Source organism: Tachypleus tridentatus, chromosome 2, assembly GCF_004210375.1.
Source record: "Tachypleus tridentatus isolate NWPU-2018 chromosome 2, ASM421037v1, whole genome shotgun sequence".
Taxonomy (NCBI): Eukaryota; Metazoa; Arthropoda; class Merostomata; order Xiphosura; family Limulidae; genus Tachypleus; species Tachypleus tridentatus.
The window spans coordinates 127,069,123-127,095,388 of record NC_134826.1 but is presented as its reverse complement, the minus strand read 5'-3'; the positions used below and the strand labels follow the sequence as shown (position 1 = coordinate 127,095,388).

Genomic DNA, 26,266 nt, shown 5'->3' with positions numbered 1-26,266 from the left:
ACATACCTTTGTAGCTGAAGTATAGTACAAATAGAAAGAGAAATTAAAAAAAGGTAATTTTTTAATGCCTAACGTTCATGGTCAGTTCTTTTCTTTATGTTCTCACATTAGAAGATATAGTGGCAATAAGCATATCTGGTTAAAAGCTTAATGGCAAGAGATCCTAGCATGCTAAGGTGGAATCTTCTCCAGGAGTAAAGGATGATATAGATATCTGGTTATAGGTGATGCTACTACTGTTGTACATTTTTAGTGTTACAGTGTATCATTTAGCTGCAGAATCGTTTTTTCAGTATATCATTGGCTGCAACTTAACCAATTGAAGTAACATACCATTAGCGAGATGTTGATTTTATTTGTGTGTCTTTAAAGTTGAACAGCCCTTTTAACTTAGACTGCGTTTTAAATAAACATTTAACTGAACTTGTGGATATAGCTGTTGTATAATTTTCTTCCTAATCATGTATGAACTAATGTCCAAGTAGGGTAGGGTTAACATTATTTTATTAAAAAATACATTGTTTTTGTAAGGGTGTATTAATTTATGTGTAGTTCGAATGACGTAATGCGCAAGCCTTCTGTTTTGTTTGCTTGAATTTAGAACTTGAAATGGTATCAGTATTTAGTAAAAATAGTAAGTTACATTTGTGGGGTAAAATTTCCCTTTAATGACTCTCAGACACGCCACTTTGTTGTTTAGGTTGAATTTTAAGTTTGCTAACTTAGTTATTGTATGAATTTAATTATCGACAGGAAGTAATTTAATGTTTTGATCATCATATGTCTCGTATATCATTCAGATAATACTATTTTTTACGTGTGTTGAAATTTCTTTTGTATCTTTTACGTAATTTGTGCTAAACAAAGGTATAAAAAGTACAAATCGATATGATACTTCATACAATCCAATGAGTCTTAGTAGGCGTATATCGATGTGCAGGAAAATCAATTATAAACTGTCATCATCTAAGACAAAGCTAATAAGTAGAAGAAATATTATATTTGTTATTACTTACCCATCTTGCTGTGACAGACCTGTTTCATATCGACAAGTATCTGCACACTAAAAGGTCCTCTATAATTAAAACGTTTAACTTTTCCGCAAGTGAAAAATGGAACACGATTTGTTATGATCTATTATATTCATCACATTACAAAAAAAAGCAGCAGCAGACGCTTTAAAAATATCGTAAACTTTTAGGGTACTAACTGATGAAATAATGCTGCATTGTAATCTTTATAAGTAAGAAAGTAAAAGCATATTTCAGGTAGCTGTGAAGGATTTATTATCATATACTTATTTTAATACCAATGTTTGTCTAAGTTAAATGTATATTCAGAAATGTACAAAACTGCTAATGTTAACTTTGTATTACGAAATTCCCGCCTATTCCCTAAAATTGTAGAATATTCCCGAGCATAAGAAACAACAAGGTACGTGTGTACATAAACACTGGTTTATAATCTGTATTGTTGGGCAGGCTAAAATTTCTAGACACTCTCCTTACTTCTATAAATAAAACCATTGGGCTCGCCATGGCCACGCGTGTTAAAGCGTGCGACTCGTAATCTGAGGGTCGCGGGTTCGCTTTCCCGTCGCGCCAAACATGCTCGCACTTTCACCCGTGGGGGCGTTATAATGTTACCGTCAATCCCATTATCCGTTGGTAAAAGAGTAGCCCAAGAGTTGGCGGTGGGTGTTGATGACTAGTTGCCTTCCCTCTAGTCTTACACTGCTAAATTAGGGACGGCTAGCACAGATAACCCTCGAGGAGCTTTGTGCAAAATAAAAACAAACAAACAAATAAAACCAACGCGACGCGCCAAGAAACAGTATATATTATTGGTTTCCCATAGCAGGAGTTCTGTAAACCTTGAAAGCTATAACTGTAATAGATTTGACGGTTATTAATCAGAAACTTCAGATATTTAGCCAGGAACATTTACAGATTTCGATTATTACAAATAATTTAACTGCAGCCAGTTCCCTGTTAAGCGAATTGTACCTACATTAGCTCAGAATTAAGTTGCTAATCGTGAACCCTTGATAAAATGCCAAGAAAGTCTCGGATCAGATAGAAGACTCAAAATATTTTTTGTAAGTTTGTAAAAAACTTGAACATAAATCATTTTAAGCGTGCCAATAAATTAAAAAAGCTGATACTGATCTAAGTTTTTAATAAAATGGTCATTAGAACAAATCAGGTCAAATGTAATAGTGTTAATAGAAGTTTTATTTTTTTCGTAAATGATACAAAACGAGTTTATTATATATAAAAGCTGAAAATAATGTCATCAATATGCCTGGATTATTTTCAGGTGGCTGAACCTCTATACCCTCATCCCACCCAGCCTACGCCTCTGTATACAACTGATTTACATTATAATATTGAAGTCTGTTAGAAATTTACACGTCTTACATCAATTGTACTATGAGATCCGTAAGTAATCAATGTACGGCTGGCTTAGATCATTGATTGTTTGTTTGGAATTTCGCGCAAAGCTACACGAGGGCTATCTGCGCTAGCCGTCCCTAATTTAGCAGTGTAAGACTAGAGGGAAGGCAGCTAGTCATCACCACCCACTGCCAGCTCTTGGGCTACTATTTTACCAACGAATAATGGGATTGACCGTCACATTGTAACGCCCCAATGGCTGAAAGGGGCGAGCATGTTTGGTGTGACGGGAAAGAACGGAGACTTGTCAGTAAGTTAGTTATACGGTTGTCGTAAAAGATAGCATTTGAGTATGTCAGTACGTTATAAGCGACTTGTATCACATATACTAATGGGCTTGTAAGCAATCCGTAGAGGCAACTTCGAATATAATGTCTATCAGCTGTATACACGATTTACATTTTAATGTAGTGTTTATTACCTGTACATAAGTACTGCTTGATTGACAAATCATACAAAAGATATCTTGCTTTAGGTTTAGTTCACATTCAATGCGAAACAATGTTATGAATAATATTTTTCTTTTCGATTCTAATATTTTTCTTCTTGTAAGTAGAAACACTGAAAGAAATTTCTTTTAATCCATTCTTTTTATCAAAATCCATACTTGGGTTCTTTTAAGCTTTAAATTATATTTAATAATTGTTATAAGTTATTCGTTTCGTAATTTTTAAGTATTTTAAAAATATTAATTGAGGTTGGTAATTTGTGATGAAAAGTTTATTTTGTGACAGAATTACCACAAGAACCTCGATGAAATAAATCGAAAAAGAAATTCTCGACTCTCTCATATATCATTCTCCATTACGCCCCATATGATATTACTTGTTGTTACCTCTGCGAGATTGACACCAAACGAACATTTTTAAATTGTAAACCTATACATATTATTTTATTTACCATATAAATAATAATAATACATTTTCAAACATTCCATAAACCAACAGAATTCAAAGTCTCAGTAACAAAACTCGTTATTCAAACACATTTATTAATAAGAATATTTTTAGATATCCAAGTTATTAGTAATTGAAACCGCCGAAGTAAAAATAATGAAAGTTTCTGAAGGCGCTATATAGAAAACTAGTTATATTTTATATTCGAAAAACCCAAACTCTACCAGCAACTATAAATTCCTCTCTCACTAACACACTCACCATTAAGTACTTCACCTTTTTGAAATTCGCTCTCTTTTCGAATTCCATTTTCTCTCTTTATCTTTTTTTTTTTTTTTTGAGCTTCGATGAAATTGCTTTACATTTGCAATTCTATTTACTACAAACCTTCCAAAGTCAGTAATAATTTTGTCTATATTTATCTCAACTCTGTTGATTGGATCATTCCAAACTCCTTAACTATAAAAGCTGATCATTTTAAATTTTATTATGTTTATTTGTAAATCTTAGGAAACTAGCAACATCAGAATAATAAAGAAGTATATCTGGCAATCGAAAATACATTTTAAAAGCGAACGCTTTTGATAGATAAAAGATATGTGTTTATGGTTCAGCTCAAAGTTATGCTAAATATTACTTTTGTGTAATCTTAACTCTACTATACGTTCTGAAGGATACGTAATTCTATAGGACGGACTGACCTGTTAAAAGGAGAGCCAGTTTACTGTAAGTATTTGTAGACTTTGAAAGAATGATTTCCCGAATCTGACACCACTACAAAACCGTCTGTCGTTACTGCTAGTCCTTGGGGACCATAAAGAGGATCTTCATTAGTATTGACAAAAGACAAAAAGGATCCGCTACTGTCGAAAACCTGCAAATAAATATTGATTCATAATTTATTGATTTTGTTAGTTTTGAGTTGTTCATGCAAAACTACGCAAGGTGTACGTGCGTTAGCTTTCTATAATTTAATAGCGATAGTCTAGAAGAAATGCGGTTAGCCAACACCACCTACCGCCACCCTTAGACTTCTCTTTTACCAGTTGATTGTTAAATTATAACACACCCACGGCTAAAAGGGTGAGCATGCCGTTTGACAATTACGAATCTAGCGCTCTAACCACCAAGCCATGCCAGGCCCATAATTTAATGGCTTTGTTTTTCTGTTTTATAACACGATTTTTAACTTTTCATCGCAAATGACAATCATATTTAGTAAAATTGGCGAACATTATGCCTGGTTTATCATTTCCAATGAATAATTTAAAAAAATATTTGTGTGTAATTATGATTTCAAGTTAACTCATTTATATCCGAATATATTTCGAATTTGTTAAAATATGGCGGTTTATCTTTGGTAAATTAAAACATATTATTTTTATTATAAGTATAAATGGAACGTTTAAAAAACTTAGTTATCGACACTTTTAAGCAAAAAATACAAGAAACAGGAATTTTTGTAACAACTGTTTATAGGTTGATGCACATTTTTATTTTATATTAACGAAGCATATTTTATTTTCTTTATTTAAGCCTGATATTACAAATCTGTTATGAAATTGAAACAACTCTGCCCTAGTATTTTACGCAAATAACATAAGTTTTCAAATCATAACCTTTTTTTTGAATATGTACTTTTGTATACAACGGCACTAATTAACCAATCTATACTATTCATGGGTCATTTGTAATTAAGCGTTTATTGTGCCTTTGCTGTGGATCCAAAGGTTCATGTTACGCGTGCCTCAAAACGCGATCTATACTTTGGGGTCATGGGCACGCCATACGATCACACAAAAGCGGCCCATGAGTTGGCGGTGGGTACTATTTACTAGCCACCTTCCATCTTGTCCATTGATTAAAAATCAGAAATGGTTATGCACAGTTACTCTTTTGTAACTTTACGAGAAAATTCTAAAAAATACTGAATATAAAAAATACTGTACTTGAATTCTACTGTTTCCCCAGTCAGCTACTAAGATGTTATCTTGTTTGTCCACAGCGACACCTGTTGGGGCATTAAACTGTCCATTTCCTTCTCCATTTGAGCCAAAAATTGAAACAAATCCTCCATCAGGATCAAATACTTTGATACAATGATTGTGGAAATCTGACACTATGATCTGATTTTTACTGTTTACGGCTGCATAATGAGGTCCAGCAAATTTAGTTGGACCGCTTCCCCTACTGCCAAACTTGTACAACAGTTTTCCATTTTCCTGGAATATTAACACACAGCTTGCTTTGTTATCTACAACGATGATGTGGCCGTTCTTATCCACAGCCACCCCTTTTGGGCCTAAAAGTTTACCTACACCCATTCGGCTAACGTATTTTCCGCTAGGCTCAAATATACTTAATAGTTTATTTTCATAATCTGCTACAACGTAATTGCCATTAGCTGTAACTGCGACACCTGTTGGCCTTTGCATTTGACCAGGTCCTCGACCTCTGATTCCGAAACGTAGCTTGCACTCACCTGTACTATTGAAAACTTGAACGCATTGATTATTACTATCTGCAATCACAAATTTATTGTCTGATGTACAACAAACACCCTGAGGATTAGTGAATTCTCCTCTTCCTCGCCCTCTATTGCCTACTCTCATTACTAAATCATCTTCAAAAGGAAAATTTTTTCGCTGTGATCCGCCGGACCTGCGACTGGATGGGCGTCTGGAGCTGCGATGCCTGGCGTCTGCGGTTCTGGGTATCTTGGAACTTGTAGGTCTGTCACTGGAAGAACTCTCTTCTTCGACAAATGCCTTCACTTCAAATGGACTATCTTTGATGTGGTTGCCAAACAACTTGATGGTAAGTTTGTATACACCTTCTTTAGAAATATTGTAAACAAAATCATAGCTACCATTTTTCTGGTAAAATATGTCAGGGATAAAACTGACGGAAAGTTCAGAGGAGCTGACATCTGTTTCAAACAACATATTCCCATCTTTTACAATATCTCCACATCTGTCTTTAGGGACAACATTAATAAGAGTTTGTTTCCCAACAACACACTGTTTTAACCCTTCTCCGGAAGCTGTAGTTTCGTAAGCAACAGCACTATTAGTTAGAATTTTCCCAAAATGGTTTAGTGACTTCTTAAAGTCTGTCAGTTCAGTACCTTCAAATACCATGTAGTCATTTTCTTCCGGCATTTTCTGAACAGACATCTCGGTAAATTCGGAAATCTTCTCGGCCATCTGCTTGTTGACAAGGAAGATTTCAGTATCATTGCCATAGGTTAGCGCATTTTCAGTAAATTCACAGCTGTTTGTAAGATCGCTAATACAAAATTCTAAATATTCTTTCTGTTCCTGCAAAACCTGTTGTTTTAACCTATGGCATTCATCTAGTTCCTTTAACAAAAAAGACTTCCTTAACTGGATAAGTTCCGTAACAGAATCTAAAGTATAGCAGATGTTTTTAGATATTTCAGAGTGCTTGTTAGAAAGAATGTACGACAAGGTGTTTACAGAGTCCATAGCCTCCTTCAAAGCTGGAATCTGAGAGTATGCTTTTTCCACAAGGTTTTTTAAAACCGCTTTCTGTTCTTCTACAGCCTCGCGAATGCGTCTGGTATCATGTCCACCGTGTTCTATGTCTGTGCAAGTGACGCAAATAGCAGTTTCACATTCACGACAATAGAATCTTAAAGTCTGGCTTTGATGCTTCGGACACATCAGAGAAGGATGATCCTTAGACATTTCATGTTCCTCAAGTAGTGCTAATTCGTTCAAGGAAATGACTTTGTGACCCCCGGTAGACATTTCCTTTTGGTGTAACCTGCTACACGTATCACACAGAAATTGATTGCACACAGTACATTTGTAAGTTCCAGGAACTTGACTATCACATATTTGACAAACTGTAGGCTGACCTAAGATCTCCATCAAATTTAAAATAAAGAAATTATTTTGAAGTCCAGACACTCCTTGTTCTGGTAGGATAGATTGTTGTCGACAGAGGGGGCAAGTGAGAGTTAGGCTTTCTGCTGGGATGTAATTCAGAAGACAGTCCTCACAAAAGGTATGCAGACAAGGAAGAACCTATAAAATAATATTTAAGAATATTAATAAGTTGTGATAACGACTGACTAGTGTATACTTTATTTAACAGCTACTCTCCTGATAATGTCATTTATGGAACAAAAAAAATAATAATTTCAATAGTAAATGCAGCACGGTATCAAGTTTAGTTTAGGGCTTTAGACTCACTCGTATCGTTAATTGTGTCAGAAATCGAATACTTAATATATCAATCATATTTTACAATAAGGTATACCTTAAGCTAAATTTAAAAAGAAACATGTTATTAAAGTTCGTATATAATTATTTTTCAAATAACAGATTATTATGACGTCAATTACACTAATATAATGAAAGGTTTGTTTGTTTTTTGAATTTCGCACAAAGTTACTCGAGGGCTATCTGTGCTAGCCGTCCCTAATTTAGCAGTGTAAGATTAGAGGGAAGGCAGCTAGTCATCACCACTTACCGCCAACTCGTGGACTACTTTTTTACCAACGAATAGTGGGATTGATAGTCACGTTATAACGCCCCCACGGCTGAAAGGGCGAGCATGTTTGGCGCGATAGGGATGCAAACCCGCGACCCTCAGAGTACGAGTCGCACGCCTTAACACGCTTGACCATGCCGGGCCAATATAATGAAAGGACCACAAAAGAAAAAAGAAAATTTTACTAAATACCAGTATGTTCTCATAGGTTTTGATTGAGGTTATTCATGCGTTCAATGAGGTTGGTAAATGAAATATAAGAAAATCAACTATTTCCAGGGATATTCACACAAAGTATTATATTATTAGTCGGTTATTTACGGCGATGTTTTTGACAATATGAAATTTATTGGCATCTCTCCCATGTGGACGAATGAAATAATTTGATGTTTAAAAAGTAAAATCCAACAAAGTTTCAGCATTTTCTATTATTTCACTGATATTTCTTTTGTTTTATATTCTTTACATACTTTTTATTTCTAAGCTGCTAGCACAGTTTGGCTACTAGCAAATAAACGATATTAAATGGTTGTAATAGGCTCGCCTTTGATGTAATCTAATTCTGTCACAGATGTTCTTTGGACAAGTAAAAAGTTCACTGAGAAATCTGCAGGTTGGATTAAATTATCACATGTTTTAGAAATATTTAAAACCACCAACTAGTAAATCTAGAATTGTTAATATTTTTACACCAACACAGATATATCATTAAAATATGCAATTTATCTATAAACTTTGCTTCTTATTTTTAAATTGTCTTATAACTATTGATCAAACAACAGCTTCTGCGTTACTGTTCGATAGATTAGATTATCCCATTAAGAGCTTTGAAAATAGTTCGTTTTGAATTTCACGTAAAGCTACACGAGGGCTATCTGCTCTAGCCGTTATTAACTCAGTAGTGAACGACCAGAGGGAAAACAGCTAGTCATCATCACCCATCGCCAATTGTTGGGATACTCTTTTACTAACGAATGGTGGATTGACCGTCACATTTTATGATGCCCCCTCGAGTGAAAGGGCAAGTATACGTTTGGTGGGACGGGGTTCGATTCTGGAACCCTCATATTACGAGTCGAGCGCTCTAATCACGTGGCCATGCCAAGACCTTGAAAAGAACAGCGTCAAAAATAACAACTCGTTGAAGGTGCCGATGAAATTCCGTTAAGCGAAACGCATATTATTTCAGTTACGTTTTTTTCATTCATCACACCACCAGCCATTTGGGATAATTTAATTACTAGGTATGTTTAAACGTAGCACAAGTACTACCTTTGGATTTGTGTATCTGTCCAGACAGATTCCACACTTCAGAAACTGAGAGTCAATCTGACGCACCACAGGTAGGGCAAGTGCTTCCAAATGCTGTCCAGATGACATGTTCGGCCAAACTTTGGTTTTCAGAATTGGTTCTTCGTATAATGGACTGAAACACTCCTGCTAAACATTCAATTAATAAACGATATACACACACATATATATACATAAAGAACTGCAAGAAGCCAAAACTTATCTGAAGTTTTAACAATAACAAGGTTAAAAAATAATAATCTTTAAAATCCTAATATAAGCAAAAGTGCATAATGTCAATTACTCTTCAAGCAAAATCAACTGAGACATGTCCATTTAACAACAAAAAACACGTTCATCTCTTCTGTTATTAACATTATTGGTCGTAAACAAATCATATCATTTCGAAATACGATAATTCTTAAAAGTTACACTTCTTCCCAAATATTAAAAATAAGTAACTTGTCTACAAACAATCACTTTTCCAATAGGTATAGATTAATTTTGGCTTTATAATTCAAAATAAAAATTTGCGGAACTAGGATTAGTAATAAAGAGCATTATGTGCATGGTAATTTACCAAGACTAATAATCTTATGAGGCCTAAACTGTCTCCAATTATTAAATCGCTTGATATCTAACTTACAAATGTAGCTTAAATGTTAAGGGTGAATTTTATTCTTACAGAAATTTTAAAAAACACAGTTAAGTGGTTCGAGCACTTGTATAATAACACTACCTTAAGTTATAAAACCTTTCTATCAAACTTGTACTATTCGTTTAAAACAACCTCAATAAATAAAAAAAACATACAGTAACTTATAAAACGTAAAACATATGAAATGTCAGTAAATAGCGGCATGCTATCTGTAAAAATGAATATTTTCAAACTATTAAACAAAAAATACACTAGATAACATGCCGATATTACACGGTAGATAGCAGTTTTTGGCATCGAATTTTTTAACTTATAAAATTACGAAACATCTGAAATTGTTTCATCTAGAATGCTGTAAGTAGGCAAAATAAATCATATAATTTTGGAGTTAACGAAATTTACATATTCAGTTATTTTGTTTAAGAACTGTAAACTGTATTTAACAGCAATCTACTTATCCATTTAATTAATTAATTAAATCTATACCGTGTGCTTTCCAGCAATTTAGTTATCCATTTATTTCTATAAATAAATGTACCGTGTACTTACAAGCTTCCTGGTTATCAGTTTATTTATTTAAATAATTGTATCGTATACTTAACAAAAATTTATATATCCAATTATTTCGTTAAAGAACCGTAAACTGTATTTAACAGCAACTTACTTATCAAACTAGTGGCCCGGCCTGGCCAGGTGGGTTAAGGCGTTCGACTCGAAATCTGAGGGTCGCGAGTTCGAATCCGGTCGCACCAAATATGCTCGCCCTTTCAGCCGTGGGGGCGTTATAACGTGACGGTCAATCCCACTATTTGTTGGTAAAAGAGTAGCCCAAGAGTTGGCGGTGGGTGGTGATGACTAGCTGCCTTCCCTCTAGCCTTACACTGCTAAATTAGGGACGCTAGCGCAGACAGCCCTCGAATAGCTTTGCGCGAAATTAAAAACAAAACAATCCAACCCATAAAGAGTAAAATATTTGAACAGAATCTGGCCCATGAGAACTCTACTCTCATGCTCTGTTAAAATTAAAATGTGCAGAAAATCTCATCAGGTTTTCAATCAAATAGAAAAGTGTCTGTCTGCTTAGGCAGTGCATATATAACCATAGATAATAAATAGCTATGTTCACTTCAGTTTCACAAACTCGTGAATTATGAATAACTGTTTTCCATCTAGCCTTACAATGCTATCTAAGCTTTCGTATACCTTGGCCCGAAATTAAGAACAAACAAACTTATTTAATGTATAGTGTCAGAGAATACCAAGGACGGAAACTACTCCAAACTGTATCTTAGCTTCTCACGTAGACCCCACACCCAACAAACAATGCTCACTGTTAAATTAACTTTATAAACACTATGGTACGTGTTTACCCACATATATTACAAACCCTTCAACGGAGAATAAGAGATTATTTCTACTTCTTTTTTCCATATATTATGCTTATTAAAATATATGTAAAAAAAAAGGTGATGGTTTTATATGAAATATTCATGTTTTGTTCGAGATAAAAAGCAAAACAAAAAAGTTACAATGAGCAGAGCTAACCCTTGGTTGCAGACGCTTATGTACATGTAATAAACAATCTTTATTTAACAATGAATATTGGAAGTTCGAAGATGTTTCAATGTCCATTGTTTTTGAGCGACGTAATAAAAAGTATAATGACGCAATTTTTTGTAATTTTAAGGTTTTGTTCTTGGTGTATTGCAACGTAAAAGTAGAATAAAATATCGAGATTCTATGTAAAAAGGTATTTATTTATATAAACTAATTTTAGCTTTGCTCTATTTTTCACCAAGCCAAAATATATTATCTTCCTATAACATTATAATTAAACTTTACCTAGTAATTTGAAATTTATTTTATAAAACACAAAACAACAGCAGTGACAAACAAACGAAACAATAAAACAAAAATTAAGTAACATTAACAAGTATGGAACATAATTCTATCAAAACATCAACAACACATAATTGAGAAGAACGAATGAAAACAAAAAAATATATATATGTATTCAAAATTGGCCAACCAAATGACAGTATCTCAATCCAGATCACCAATCGTCATCCTAAAGAAGTTTTTACGATTTGTTTGTTTCTTTTTTATACTTTCGCGCAAAGCTACACGAGAGCTACTTGCGCTAGTCGTCCCTAATTTAGCAGTGTAAGACTACAGGGAGGGCAGCTATTCATCATCACCCATCGCCAATTCTTGAGCTACTCGTTTCCCAACGAATAGGAGATTGAACGTAACATTATAACGCTCCCACGACTGGAAGGACAAGTAGGTTTGGTGTGACCGTGTTTGGAACGCGCAAACTCAGATTACGAGTCGGCGCCCTAACCACCTGGCCATGCCAGGTACTCTTTATGAAGAAAGAACAAGAGAAGTATTTTTTTTCTACGACATTCCTACACATTTGCACGAAAGTATATTATTCAAATTTAATGACCAGGTGGTTAGAGTGCTCGACGCATAATCTTAGGGTCGCAGGTTCGAATTCCTACCCCACCAAAATAGCCACCCATTCAGCCGTAGGGATGTTATTGTGTTATAGTTAATTTCACTAAGAAGAGTAGCCCAAGACTTAGCAGAAGGTGTTGATGACAAGCTCCTTCCCTCTTGTCTTTCACAACTAAATTAGGGACTGGAAGCGCAGATAGCCCCCATGTAGCTTTGCGCAAATATCCAAACAAATAAGAACTTTAGAGAAAATTTCAGTCAACCTTAACACCCGTTTTTCAATCGTTAAAACAGGTTACACTAGCCTATGAGGTGACGGTGGGTGGTGTTGATTAGCTGTTTTCCATCTGGTTTTTTAGTTTGGTTATTCGTAGCTAGTTCGCGAGGAAATTCACGAAACAACACTACCAAACAAGTCACTCGGTAACTTAATACTCCATCTGTCAAGAAATTCATGAAACAACACCACCAAACAAGTCACTCGGTAACTTAATACTCCATCTGTCAAGAAATTCACGAAACAACACCACCAAACAAGTCACTCGGTAACTTAATACTCCATCTGTCAAGAAATTCATGAAACAACACCACCAAACGAGTCACTCGGTAACTTAATACTCCATCTGTCAAGAAATTCACGAAACAACACTACCAAACAAGTCACTCGGTAACTTAATACTCCATCTGTCAAGAAATTCATGAAACAACACCACCAAACAAGTCACTCGGTAACTTAATACTCCATCTGTCAAGAAATTCATGAAACAACACCACCAAACAAGTCACTCGGTAACTTAATATTCATTCTGTCAAAAAATTCATGAAACAACACTACCAAACAAGTCACTCGGTAACTTAATACTCCATCTGTCAAGAAATTCATGAAACAACACCACCAAACAAGTCACTCGGTAACTTAATATTCATTCTGTCAAAAAATTCATGAAACAACACCACCAAACAAGTCACTCGGTAACTTAATAGTCCATCTGTCAAGAAATTCACGAAACAACACTACCAAACAAGTCACTCGGTAACTTAATACTCCATCTGTCAAGAAATTCATGAAACAACACCACCAAACAAGTCACTCGGTAACTTAATATTCATTCTGTCAAGAAATTCATGAAACAACACTACCAAACAAGTCACTCGGTAACTTAATATTCATTCTGTCAAGAAATTCATGAAACAACACCACCAAACAAGTCACTCGGTAACTTAATACTCCATCTGTCAAGAAATTCACGAAACAACACTACCAAACAAGTCACTCGGTAACTTAATACTCCATCTGTCAAGAAATTCATGAAACAACACCACCAAACAAGTCACTCGGTAACTTAATACTCCATCTGTCAAGAAATTCATGAAACAACACCACCAAACAAGTCACTCGGTAACTTATATTCATTCTGTCAAAAAATTCATGAAACAACACCACCAAACAAGTCACTCGGTAACTTAATAGTCCATCTGTCAAGAAATTCCCGAAACAACACTACCAAACAAGTCACTCGGTAACTTAATACTCCATCTGTCAAAAAATTCATGAAACAACACCACCAAACAAGTCACTCGGTAACTTAATAGTCCATCTGTCAAGAAATTCACGAAACAACACTACCAAACAAGTCACTCGGTAACTTAATACTCCATCTGTCAAGAAATTCATGAAACAACACCACCAAACAAGTCACTCGGTAACTTAATATTCATTGTGTCAAGAAATTCATGAAACAACACCACCAAACAAGTCACTCGGTAACTTAATACTCCATCTGTCAAGAAATTCATGAAACAACACTACCAAACAAGTCACTCGGTAACTTAATACTCCATCTGTCAAAAAATTCATGAAACAACACCACCCAACAAGTCACTCGGTAACTTAATAGTCCATCTGTCAAGAAATTCACGAAACAACACCACCAAACAAGTCGCTCGGTAACTTAATACTCCATCTGTCAAGAAATTCATGAAACAACACCACCAAACAAGTCACTCGGTAACTTAATACTCCATCTGTCAAGAAATTCATGAAACAACACTACCAAACAAGTCACTCGGTAACTTAATACTCCATCTGTCAAGAAATTCATGAAACAACACCACCAAACAAGTCACTCGGTAACTTAATACTCCATCTGTCAAGAAATTCACGAAACAACACCACCAAACAAGTCACTCGGTAACTTAATACTACATCTGTCAAAATATTCTTATTTCTTGTACACTTTAGATATTCCAGTTTTTGCTTGTTTGTTTGTTTATAATTAAGCACAAAACTACACAGTGGGCTACCTGTGAATAGCAACAAACAAATTAGATATATATTAACACTTTTAAGTTTGTGTTACGTACAGTACGACACTTCTGGGTGTTTTCAACTGCTTGTGGATTAAAAATATATATATTTACTGTAATTATACAAATAAAGGTGATTTGATACAAAAACTAAAATAAGAGTAACATCTTTCTACGATGGGTTGGGATTCTGTATCAATTGATTATATCTAAATTTCGAGATTATGAAATATTTCGGTAACTAGCTTATTAATTTTTTTAGTCTCTGAGTGGTTGTGTTTAGAGCAAAATCGTATGTGGCAATCTGTTGCGTTTATCCAAGAGTTTGTTTTGCATTTTGCGCAAAGCTACACGAGGGCTATCTGCGCTAACCGTTCCTAAATTTGCAGTGTAAGGAAAGAGGGAAGGCAGGTAGCTAGTCATTATCATCCACCGCCAACTCTTGGGCTACTCTTTTACCAACGAATAGTGGGATGGATTGTAACATAATAACGCCCCCACAGCTAAATTGGTGAGCATGTTTGGTGTGACAGGGATTCGAGCCCGACACCCTCGGATTGCGAGTCGAGTGCTTTAACCACCTAGCTACGCTGGCCTCTACCCAGTAGAATCTAAGAACGAATTTTAGCGTTGTAAATCTATAAACATACCATTTTCTACCAAGGGACTTCATTTCTGTATCTTCTACCGTTAATACGAACGTAGGCTGTGCAGTCATAACACAGTATACATAATGTGTAGTTGTGTATTATGTATTTAAAATGTAAATAAAATAAACATGTATATTTATTGTTTTGATTACATTTTTAGTTGTTGAAAAATGTAAAGCAGTTTCGGGCAAAATATCATGCCTAAACTTTCCAGTCACATGACTTTTATTATGTGTAATACTACGATATTTTAGATGAGTGAAATATTTTATTTTCTTGGACTTTAGACCTCAAACCTAGTAAAGAGCAAGGTCAAAGTGCAAGGCCCATTCTTGTATGTAAACACACGTTAGTGAACGTTATAAACGCTAATAAAAGATACTATACTGAATACTATTTTGCTGTAAACGTGCGGAAGAGAGAGTTTACATAGACACTAAATCGTCATATTCTGAGAATGATAAAGATGTGTTTTGACAGAATATTCAAACGGAATATTATTTTATTTTTTATATTCGATGTTAACATACTTAGGAAGTTAAAATATTTCTATATGTAGTTGAAATATTAATGTATCTATATTATTAATCGATTTGTTTTGGAATTTCGCACAAAGCTACTCGAGGGCTATCTGTGCTAGCCGTCCCTAATTTAGCAGTGTAAGACTAGAGGGAAGGCAGCTAGTCATCACCACCCACCGCCAACTCTCGGGCTACTCTTTTACCAACGAATAGTGGGATTGACCGCACGTTATAACGCTCCCACGGCTGAAAGGGCGAGCATGTTTGGCGCGACCGGGATGCGAACCCGCGACCCTCAGATTACGAGTCGCACACCTTAACACGCTTGGCTATGCCGGGCCCATTATTAATCGATGATGAACATTTTACACTTTTAAGTTTTTAAGTTTGTTTTTAAATTCCGCACAAAGCTACTCGAGGGCTATCTGTGCTAGCCGTCCCTAATTTAGCAGTGTAAGACTAGAGGGAAGGCAGCTAGTCATCACCACCCATCGCCAACTCTTGGGCTACTCTTTACCAACGAATAGTGGGATTGACCGTCACATTATACACCCCCACGGCTGGGAGGGCGAGCATGTTTAGCGCGACGCGGGCGCGAAATTACGAGTCGCACGCCTTACGCGCTAGGCCATGCCGGGCCTTACACTTTTAATGAAACCCATAGTTTTTTCTTTCCCTCCTTGTTAGCATGACCTGGTGGTTAAAGCAATCGACTCTTAATCTGAGGGTCACAGTTTCGAATCCCCATCACACGAAACATACTCACCCTTTTAGCCGTGGGGGCGTTATAATGTGATGGCCAATCCAACTATTCGTTAGTAAAAGAGTAACCCCAAAATTGTCGGTGGGTGGTGATGACTAGCTGCCTTCCCTCTAGTCTTACATTACTAAATTAGGGGTGGCTAACGCAGATATTCCTCGTGTCGTTTGTGCAAAATTCAAAACAAATCAATACTTGCCATAGTTTCAATAACAATATAATTTTTTCAAGTATATTTAACTATAAATAGACGTGGTTTTCGATACAAATAATAACAAGAAAGGTAGATAGCTAAAGGTTTTCATATCTTTATTGTTGGATATTTGGATTTATAAAATAAAATTTCTGTGTATGTGAAGTTCCTGTTCATTTATTATGTCAAAATGTATTCAATTTAAAGAAACAGTAATAAACGATAACACATTCATAGGTTTTAAACTTTTCCTGTTTTTGACGTAAAGGACATCTTAATGATACTGCAAAGTGTTAATATTTGTTTTTTGTTTCGTTAATGTATTCACCTTGTGAAGCTATTTATATCCATTTGAAAGTGGAACATGCTAATATTCGGTTTCTTTTTTTCTTCTTCCATTAATATACTCAGCCTCGGGAAGATTTTATACATATTTGCAACTACAACGAATAAAAGCCAAAGGTCGTGTTTATCAGAAGTGTTTTCTGGAATATTCACACAGCACAGAAGAGTAAATTGTGAAGAGTTGGACGAAACACAACATGAGAAATGTGTATTTGAAAACTTTAATTTTGCATCAAATTTTAATTTGTTTTTCTTATGTAATATTCCAAGGACTTACATTACCATTTATATTTAGTGAAGCAATCAATAACAGGCTTTAATTTTTTAAAAATACTTTTAAAACTATTATTGTGCCCTCCACAGTTTCTCCCTTGGTATATTAGACTTTCCCATCTATTCTGATTTGTTATAATTTAACGTTATACATGTCGTGATGCTTATCGTTTGAGAAATCGTAAAGTCACAGACGTCAAAGGTGATTTGCGTACATTAGTGCAGCATTATTACTGATATGCGAAACTTTATTCGTCTCAGCGTCAACTAGTGGAAATTTATTTAAGCTATAGGTCTCTACTTTTTCACTGTTGTGTTCCACGTCAACTTCGCAGAGATATGCAAACTCTTTAACGTATTTGCTAATTATTTTTTTTCAAAACTGTAACTACACCTAAGAAAATTTAACTGAATTCAGAAAGTAGAAAGAAAAACTGTAATTGCTAGTTATAGTATAATTAGCGTGATTAGTCAATATTTATAAAGGGAGATATTATTTTAAGACATAAACAGGCTAAACCATCTTATTATATTTAAGACATTTTTATATTTATTTTTTGTTCAGAACACCAAGAAAAAGAGCAGAGCTGCATCCGAAAGTTTAAACTTGGTATCTACGTTAGACACATTCATACAAACACCAGATCTTCTATCTTCTGGGAATGATGGCCTGCAAGATGGAGTCGGATACCCGCAAGATATCAAAACCTGACGTGAAAATCCACTATATGAATCCTGATGAAGAACGTCTGTATGAAACAGGATGGTCGTCATTATCTGAAACCTCAGAAAAAGAATGGCTTATACTCGGTTCCAAACCAGTCCCACAAGTTGTTGATCAATCCCAGCCTTCCAATTCAAATAGATTACTGGTAGCCGAAACTGCTAAAACCACGAGCGCCTTGAAACGTCGACTAGGTATAATCCTTGCGTTACTATGTGCCTTTTTAGGCAGCATAAAGGGTTGGATGGTTAGCGAACTTAAAAACATTGGGCCTGTTGAGATTTTTGGGTTGAGAAGTGTTGGCACTGTTGCCTTTCTCCTACCCGTTATTGTTCTTCGCAGCTATCAAGTCTTGTACGACTGGCGTACCAACCTACAACTTACAGTCCGCTCTGTGATAGGTAATGTAGCAGTAGTAGGCTATTACTTTGGTTTTACTTACCTTCCTTTAGCTGACGCATCTTTGTTATTCTATAGTATGCCTTTATACACAACCATTATTGGTTGTATTTTTTTGAAAGAAAAATGTGGGCTGACAGAAATATGTTGCGTAATTTTTTCTATCCTAGGTGTTGCTTTAGTTTCCTCTCCTGCTATTCTGTATGGACGAGATCGGTCAGGAAAAGGTGTCTATGGTAATACGGGAGACGTCATAAAAGGCGTTATGGGAGCCTTAATTGGAGCCTTTGCGCAAGCTGTGGCCCTTGTAGTACTTCGAAAACTTAACACTATACCTGCTATGGTCGTTAGTTTTTGGTGGGCAGGAGTGGGCGTTGTGTTAAGTCTTATTATCGTAATATCTTCAAGAAACTTTCATCTCTGGAAGTGTGGAACAGAGAGTGCGATTTTATTTTCTATCACTATCGTAGGATTTGCTAGTGAAGTAATTTTGGTGGTCTCTCTCTACCTAGAACAGGCTGGAAAGGTGTCTATCGCACTTACATCAGAAATATTATGGGCTTTTATTTTACAGGAATGTTTTCAACGAGAAACTCCAACAGTTCTCAGCGTTCTTGGAGCTATGTTTATTGTCGCTTCGCTCATTTTTTCCAGCGTGCACGATATCGACCTTAAGCGGCGGGTGCGCCATCTAGGGTCAATGCCTAGCGCTATCCTGATGACTAAAGCAATGTGTTGGTGTTGCCTTGATCCAAGCCAGCAAGAAGAGGAGATGAACACGACGAAACAGAGAAAGAATCTTGCTGACAAAGAATTAGTTCTTAAACAGCCTTTTCGAGAGTATGGAACCATAGAAAAGTGAACTTAAAGAGATCTGTATCTGATAATAGTTCTCGAAGTGAGAAAGCTCTTTCCCTCTTCTTTTACTACAAGTCATAAAACAATCAGCTATCATGACAGTTAGAGTGACAGTAAAACGTAATGTTTTAGGCAAATATATATAATATAAGGAAAGTGAAAATTTTGTAAATTGTGTGTTAAATGGTGACTAATATATACAACTCAACAAATTAGTGACGTCCTAAGAATAGTTTAACATATAACATAATATTTATTCAGCGCTGATTTATCAATTTATAATATTTTGAGGAACCGCAGGTTTAGTAGTTTACTCTACAATTTTGTTTAAACCTTAAAGTTACGTTCATATTTTCCTATTGCATTTTGAACGTTTTTCAAAACATGTATCTCTGTGTGTAATTTTCTTCTAAACCGTTATGTGCAATGAATTTGTTTCTGTGACGCGTAAATATACATTAAAGTTTGAACAGTTTGTAATAAAATAATTTACAATAAATTAATTGTTTTTAAATAATCAGTTTTTATTTTGTACATTATTTGAGAAAAGCTTGACTGAAAGATGTTTGATTAAATTCTAAAGTCAAAGTTAAAACTTTTAGTTGTTGGTAGTTAACGAGACAATACACTAAATATATTTATCTTTATTACCTAATCTTAACAGTTTTAAATGTAAAAAAACGTTTTTTAGGATCATTGTTTGTTTGTTTTGAATTTCGCGCAAAGCTACTCGAGGGCTATCTGCGCTAACCGTCCCTAATTTAGCAGTGTAAGATTAGAGGGAAGGCAGCTAGTCATCACCACTCACCGCCAACGAATAGTGGGATTGACCGTCACATTATAACGCCCCCGCGGCTGGAAGGACGAGCATGTATGGTGCGACCAGGATTAGCTTGGAATTACTACAGGAACTTCTAAACAAATCGTATATCTTTTACGTGTTTTGTAGAAAAATACACTAAAGGGGTGAGTAGTGATTTTCTTAGGAAGGATGTCTGAAAGAAAAGCTGTTCAATAACAATAAATATACGCTACTAATACGTGGCTTCCAATATTGACGTTTTACGCACTTAAGATATTAATATTTATGGCAAATATGATGCAAGAGATTTTTATTTGTGCTTTTCTATTACCCGAACAGGACCCATGCTACCGTCCTGTCCTCTGCAAGTTCTTGAATATGATTAAAAAATATTAATGAAATATAATATTATTATAATACTTATTTACTACGATGTTAATTATTCCTCTATTACACATAAACTACTTGTTTATGTTTCTTGGAAATATAATCATTTTGGAAGTTATTATTTTGCAGTATGCTAAATCTATTTTATAACGAGATCAATACGGTAAGTTTTACAAATTTAAATTGTGTTTGATACAAACTAGCACATAAAGTTACTAACTATTTCCTATCTATAGATGATGAGAACTTCTGTAAAAAACTTGTTTAACTGGCAAATCCATGACCTCGTTATCGAACAGTATAATTATACACAAAATGTACTTCGTTTAAAAAACTTGTTTAACTGGCAAATCCATGACCTCGTTATCGAACAGTATAATTATACACAAAATGTACTTCGTTTAAAAAACTTGTTTAACTGGCAAATCCATGACCTCGTTATCGAACAGTATAATTATACACAAAATGTACTTCGTTTAAAAAACTTGTTTAACTGGCAAATCCATGACCTCGTTATCGAACAGTATAATTATACACAAAATGTACTTCGTTTAAAAAACTTGTTTAACTGGCAAATCCATGACCTCGTTATCGAACAGTATAATTATACACAAAATGTACTTCGTTTAAAAAACTTGTTTAACTGGCAAATCCATGACCTCGTTATCGAACAGTATAATTATACACAAAATGTACTTCGTTTATTTTAATTTATATATATATTTCAAATGTTACTAATCAATAAATATGTTCACAGTAGTTCTACGCATCTGAATACACAGAATAGTAACATTTGTAAAGCTTAGAACGAATATTAATTGTATATTACCTAATAGGGACAGTTTGAGAGTTTAACATTTCCTGATTTTAATGTACCATTATAAATTTCTACTAGAGGGCACTTGTGAGGGCTATCAATGCAATTTTTCTAAGGAGAGTCAGGTGTCAGCACTAACTGTTAATTACTCTGCTATATGCCTGTACCATCACACAACTTTAACTACGAAACAGTTAAAAACTAGATATTTTTGTTTTTGTTATCTTAAATATTTTATCTGCTAAATAATTCGTAAATTGGGAGCATGAATGTTATACATTCTTCAAGTCCAAATACCATACATATACTAAATAGTTTTAGTTGTATTAGTATTATTAGTAATAGATGCTATTTATCAGTTAATCTATATTATACGCTTTAACTGCTAGTATGTTACTGACTGTGGAGGAGTCCTGACAAGAGAAGTCCAGGAGCACTAGTAATAGCTATAGATAATTTAATTAATTAATAAGTAATTTAATTGCTTTGCCTTTTTAAAATTGTTTTCACAGGTGGTTCAAGGTCTTTTAACAATTAGATTATTTGAAAAAAGAAGTAGTAATTACTTGGTGTAATAGGAACGTCACGTGCTAATAAAAGTTGTATGTGTAAAAGATAGTGTGGGTGGGTTTCAACTCATAAAGCTGAAAAATGTTCACGTGTAGCTGAATAAAAATAACCTCTTGTTGGTTAATTCTACTGGGATAATTCTCAGTTTTCGCTCTTCATTCATTAAATATAAAATTTTGCATAAACAAGACAGAGCGTTTCTTTGAAAAGTCATTGATTGCTACATATCAGTTATTTACGACTGACTAGTAACTTTGTAATTTTTCACATATGATAGATTTAAATGTAATAGTTTTAATATTAAAGATAATGTTATTTGAATAGTTGCTGAAGAAAAATCTTTTCAGATTTAGCAGAATACCTGGAAATCCTTTTTACATTTTTTGTTCTTTTGTTATTTTTTGAATTATTAATAGTAAACTGTGGTGGAGTCGTTCGTATGAATTATTCAAGCCAATAAATGACTACATTAATACCTAATAAAATCCTGGTAATGAAAGAGTTAAGATTAAACATTTTCTTCTCTAAGACGTTTTAATTCATGCCTGTAATTTCAGATCTTGGGCATACTTAACGTCTTTTTTTGTACTTTTCTAAGCAAGACTGGTAATATGACTGAAGAAGAACACACTGGTATTATGTTATAACAAGGATGTGATGGTGGTTAACATCTAAAACTTCAGTCAAAAATAAACTGACATCGATTCACAGATATTCACTGATGAAGTAACCGGTCAGAAATACTCTTGCAAAACTCAAATAAATTATTAGTTACCTATAAAAAAAAAGTCGCACAGTATCATTACTTGTCCATTTCTTTTTTTTAAATAAGTTTCGTGTACTAACCTCACGAAACTAAAGTTTGTTTAATGAACTAGTTTGTTGTTGGTGATTTGAATTTCGCGCAAAGCTATATGAGGGCTATCTGCGCTAGCCGTCCCTAATATATCAGTGTAGGACTAGAAAGAAGGTAACTAGTCATCACCACCCACCGCCAACTCTTGGGATACTCTTTTACCAACGAATAGTGGGATTAACCGTCACGTTATAACGCCCCAACGGCTGAAAGGGCGAGCATATTTGGTGCAATCGGGATTCGAATTCGCGACCTGCAGATTACGAGTCGAACGCCTTAACCAACCTGGCCAGACCGGGCCACTAGTTTGCTAAGTAAGTTGCTGTTAAACACAGTTTACAGTTCTTTAACGAAATAATTGGATATATAAACTGTTGTTAAGCATACGGTACATTTATTTAAATAAATAAATTGATAAGTAGGAAGCTTGTAAGTACACGGTACATTTAATTAAATAAATAAATGGGTCAGCAGATTGCTGGTAAGTACAAAATACATTTAACTTGACGAAGATATATTAACAAGTAATGTAAAGAGAAATTGTAATTGAAAGAATTCGTTTAGCAACCTTTTATTTTTTATAGTCAGAAACATAAATGATAAATAACTTTCTGGATAGTAAGAAAACAAACCTTATTTGACAACATTACATGAATAAGTAACAGAACACAATATATTTGACTTGATAAAAATATGTAGATGTTAAGATTACCGCTAGGTGTATGCGCCATTTTACCCGATTGACGTGCATGGATCAGGCTCTGAGTGAGTGAAAATAGACGAAAATAGATGGAAAAGAAAGTTACAGAGTAAAACTTCTCTGACGAAAATAAACGGATTAATATTATTGTTAACTTCACAGGAGACCTTACCTGACGAAAATACACTGATAACATCATATTAACTAGCTCGTTTTGCGTAACGGTTTTGGAGAAAAGACAAATTCTGTGTTGTATATATAGAATGAGGGAAATACAATCACAACGTCAACCTCATGGCTGATAACAAGTAGTTTCGTTTTTGGATCACCTTTTACTGGACATAAGCTTCTAATTCCTTATACAATCCTATTTAGTCATTTAGCATTCACTAATTACATTGAGGACTCATTTGACAAGTATCAATGCCTGACACTACAGGTAAGCTGCCAACCACGCTGGGCAGATGGATAGCTATTACTACTGGAGTTTCGCTCTTCCGATTTCTCTTTTCACACACCAGGCTGCTGACTGGAGTCAGTTTTCACTCCGGAAACATTTTTACACGGCTCGAAGCTTAGCGACCAGGTAACTAGTTTATGTTTGCAAAATGGAACGTCATTAGCAGTAAAAGGGTAAAGGTGAAAAATAATCACGTGATTTGGGTCTACCACAAACGTTTACTTGGTTCTTCACGTGAGATTCAACAGTGTTAACCTATCGACGATCTGCGATAAAAGAGAACCGGTTATGTGCTCTTTAGCCCAGGGGAATAGCATAAAGAACAAAGCTTGGAGCCATTAACTACAACTCTATTGGAGAATGACTAGATTTAAGAACTACAAGAGCATCTACTGCTCAACTTTGAACTTGCATTGTAGTATTTTTACCTGATTTTTAATTTAACATACACCCAAAGATTTGATACTCAAATATTATATTTCAACTTCTAACAACAGACACACATTTCTTATTTATTATGTTATCAGCAAATTACACTTAATTTGTTTGTTTGTTTTGAATTTCGTGCAAAGCTACTCGAGGGCTATCTGTGCTAGCCGTCCCTAATTTAGCAATGTAAGACTAGAGGGAAGTCATTACTACCTACCGCCAACTGTTTTACCAACGAATAGTGGGAATAACCGTCACATTATAACGCCCCCATGGCTAAAAATGTTTGGTGCAACGGGGATTCGAACCCGCGACCCTCGGCATTACCTTAACACACTTGGCCATACCGGCCCGTTACACTTAATATGCAGTTCAACTAAGATATAGAATGAAACCTAAATTACATCAATTTGCGAAGAAGGTGAAATCTTCAGGTTACATCGTTACTTTAAGGTTTCTCGTGTAGAAACAAAGATCAAAATTAAGGTATTTCTTGGATTTATAACGAAAAATCGAGTTTGAATCAGGCACGGTGAGCAAAACACAGATTCCCGATTGTGTAGTCTCCCTACCCCAGTGACACAGCGGTATGTTTGCAGGTTTATACCACTAGAAACCAGGTTTGATAACTTGGTTTCGGGGACAGCATAGACAGTTCATTGTGTAACTTTGCGCTTAGCAAGAAACAAGTTACTGTATATTAATCCTTTTTTCGTTTGTGTTAAGTACAATATGACATTTTTGGGTGTTCCAACAACTGCTTATGGATTTAAAAAATATATATTTATTTACGATAATTATATAAATAAAGGTGATTTGAAGTAAGAAAAAAATTTAGTACCTTTCCTACGATGATAGAATTCTTGTTTCGATTGATCTAAATTTTGAGATTATGAAATATTTCGTTACAATTGGTTGTTTCTAGAGCAGAGTTGCATTGGGCTATCTGTTGCGTCTGCCCAAGAGAATTGAACAACGGGTACAACGGACTTTAGCGTTACAAATCTATAAACATACCATTGTCCTATCAAGAGACTTCGTTTCTGTAGATTCGGGCCCGGCATGGCCAATCGCGTTGAGGCGTTCGATTCGTAATCCGAGGGTCGCGGGTTCGAATTCCGGTCGCATCAAACATGCTAGCCCTTTCAGCTGTGGGGGTCTTATAATGTGACGGTCAATCCCACTATTCGTTGGTAAAAGAGTAGCCCAAGAGTTGGCGGTGGGTGGTGATGACTAGCTGCCTTCCCTATAGTCTCACACTGCTAAATTAGGAACGGCTAGAGCAGATAGCCCTCGAGTAGCTTTGCGCGAAATTCAAAACAAACAAACAAACAATTCTGCAGATTCTACTTTTAATATTAAGGTAGGCTGTACAGTCATAATATAGTTATGTATAAATATTATGTTTTAAAAATGTAAAAAACACAACAAAAATACGTGTATAGTGATCGTATAGATTATATTTCTAGTTGTTTAAAATATAAAGCATTTTTGGGCAAAATATCATGCCTAAACTTTGCAGTCACATGACTTCTATGTATGTGCAAGACTACGATATTTTAGTTGAGTGAAATATTTTAAACATTTATTTTCGTGGACTTTAGATGCCCCCCAGTGGCTCAGCGGCATGTCTGCGGACTTACAATGCTAAAATCCGGGTTTCAATACCCGTGGTAGGCAGATCACAGATAGCCCATTGTGTAGCTTTGTGCTTAATTCAAAACAACAATGGACTTTAGACGCAAACCTAGTAAAAATGTATTTAGTTTTATAGAAATAAACGATCACACATTCATAGTTTTTAAACTTTTCCTGGCAAAATACATGAACAATTAACTTTGGACAAAACTTCTAATAATTTGAAAAACATCTGGGGGGCTGATAGAACGGAAGTTAACTATAATGAAAATAGTTTTGAAAGGACAAGCTTT

The 26,266-nt window shown here is 35.0% G+C and overlaps 2 protein-coding genes across 12 annotated transcripts in view; one reads left to right on the top strand and one right to left on the bottom strand.

The window, feature by feature from the left end:
- Window positions 1-26,266, bottom strand: part of LOC143245055 (tripartite motif-containing protein 2-like) — a 53,054-nt gene that overhangs the window by 2,889 nt on the left and 23,899 nt on the right. For 3 of the 9 annotated variants that reach the window (XM_076490852.1, XM_076490851.1, XM_076490855.1), the window contains exons 2-4: window positions 9,146-9,313; window positions 5,302-7,404; window positions 4,054-4,226 (exon numbers count right to left, since the gene is read on the bottom strand). In XM_076490852.1, coding sequence (XP_076346967.1) covers window positions 4,074-4,226; window positions 5,302-7,404; window positions 9,146-9,253 — 2,364 coding nt within the window. In that variant the 5' untranslated portion in view covers window positions 9,254-9,313 and the 3' untranslated portion in view covers window positions 4,054-4,073. Of the gene's footprint in view, window positions 1-1,016; window positions 4,227-5,301; window positions 7,405-9,145; window positions 9,314-15,241; window positions 15,315-26,266 lie in introns of those variants that run through there. The other 6 variants (XM_076490854.1, XM_076490853.1, XR_013025451.1 and 3 more) reach the window with 5 other exon arrangements.
- On the top strand, window positions 17,416-20,173 carry LOC143245053 (solute carrier family 35 member G1-like). 3 transcript variants are annotated; one of them, XM_076490846.1, is made up of 2 exons: window positions 17,416-17,535; window positions 17,899-19,849. In XM_076490846.1, the coding sequence occupies exon 2, from the start codon at window positions 17,996-17,998 to the stop codon at window positions 19,316-19,318; it is 1,323 nt and encodes a 440-aa protein (XP_076346961.1). In that variant the 5' UTR covers window positions 17,416-17,535; window positions 17,899-17,995; the 3' UTR covers window positions 19,319-19,849. The 3 variants fall into 3 exon arrangements, with proteins under 3 accessions (XP_076346961.1, XP_076346963.1, XP_076346962.1); XM_076490848.1 differs by lacking the exon at window positions 17,416-17,535 and adding an exon at window positions 17,557-17,626 and having other exon boundaries at window positions 17,899-20,173; XM_076490847.1 differs by lacking the exon at window positions 17,416-17,535 and adding an exon at window positions 17,562-17,688.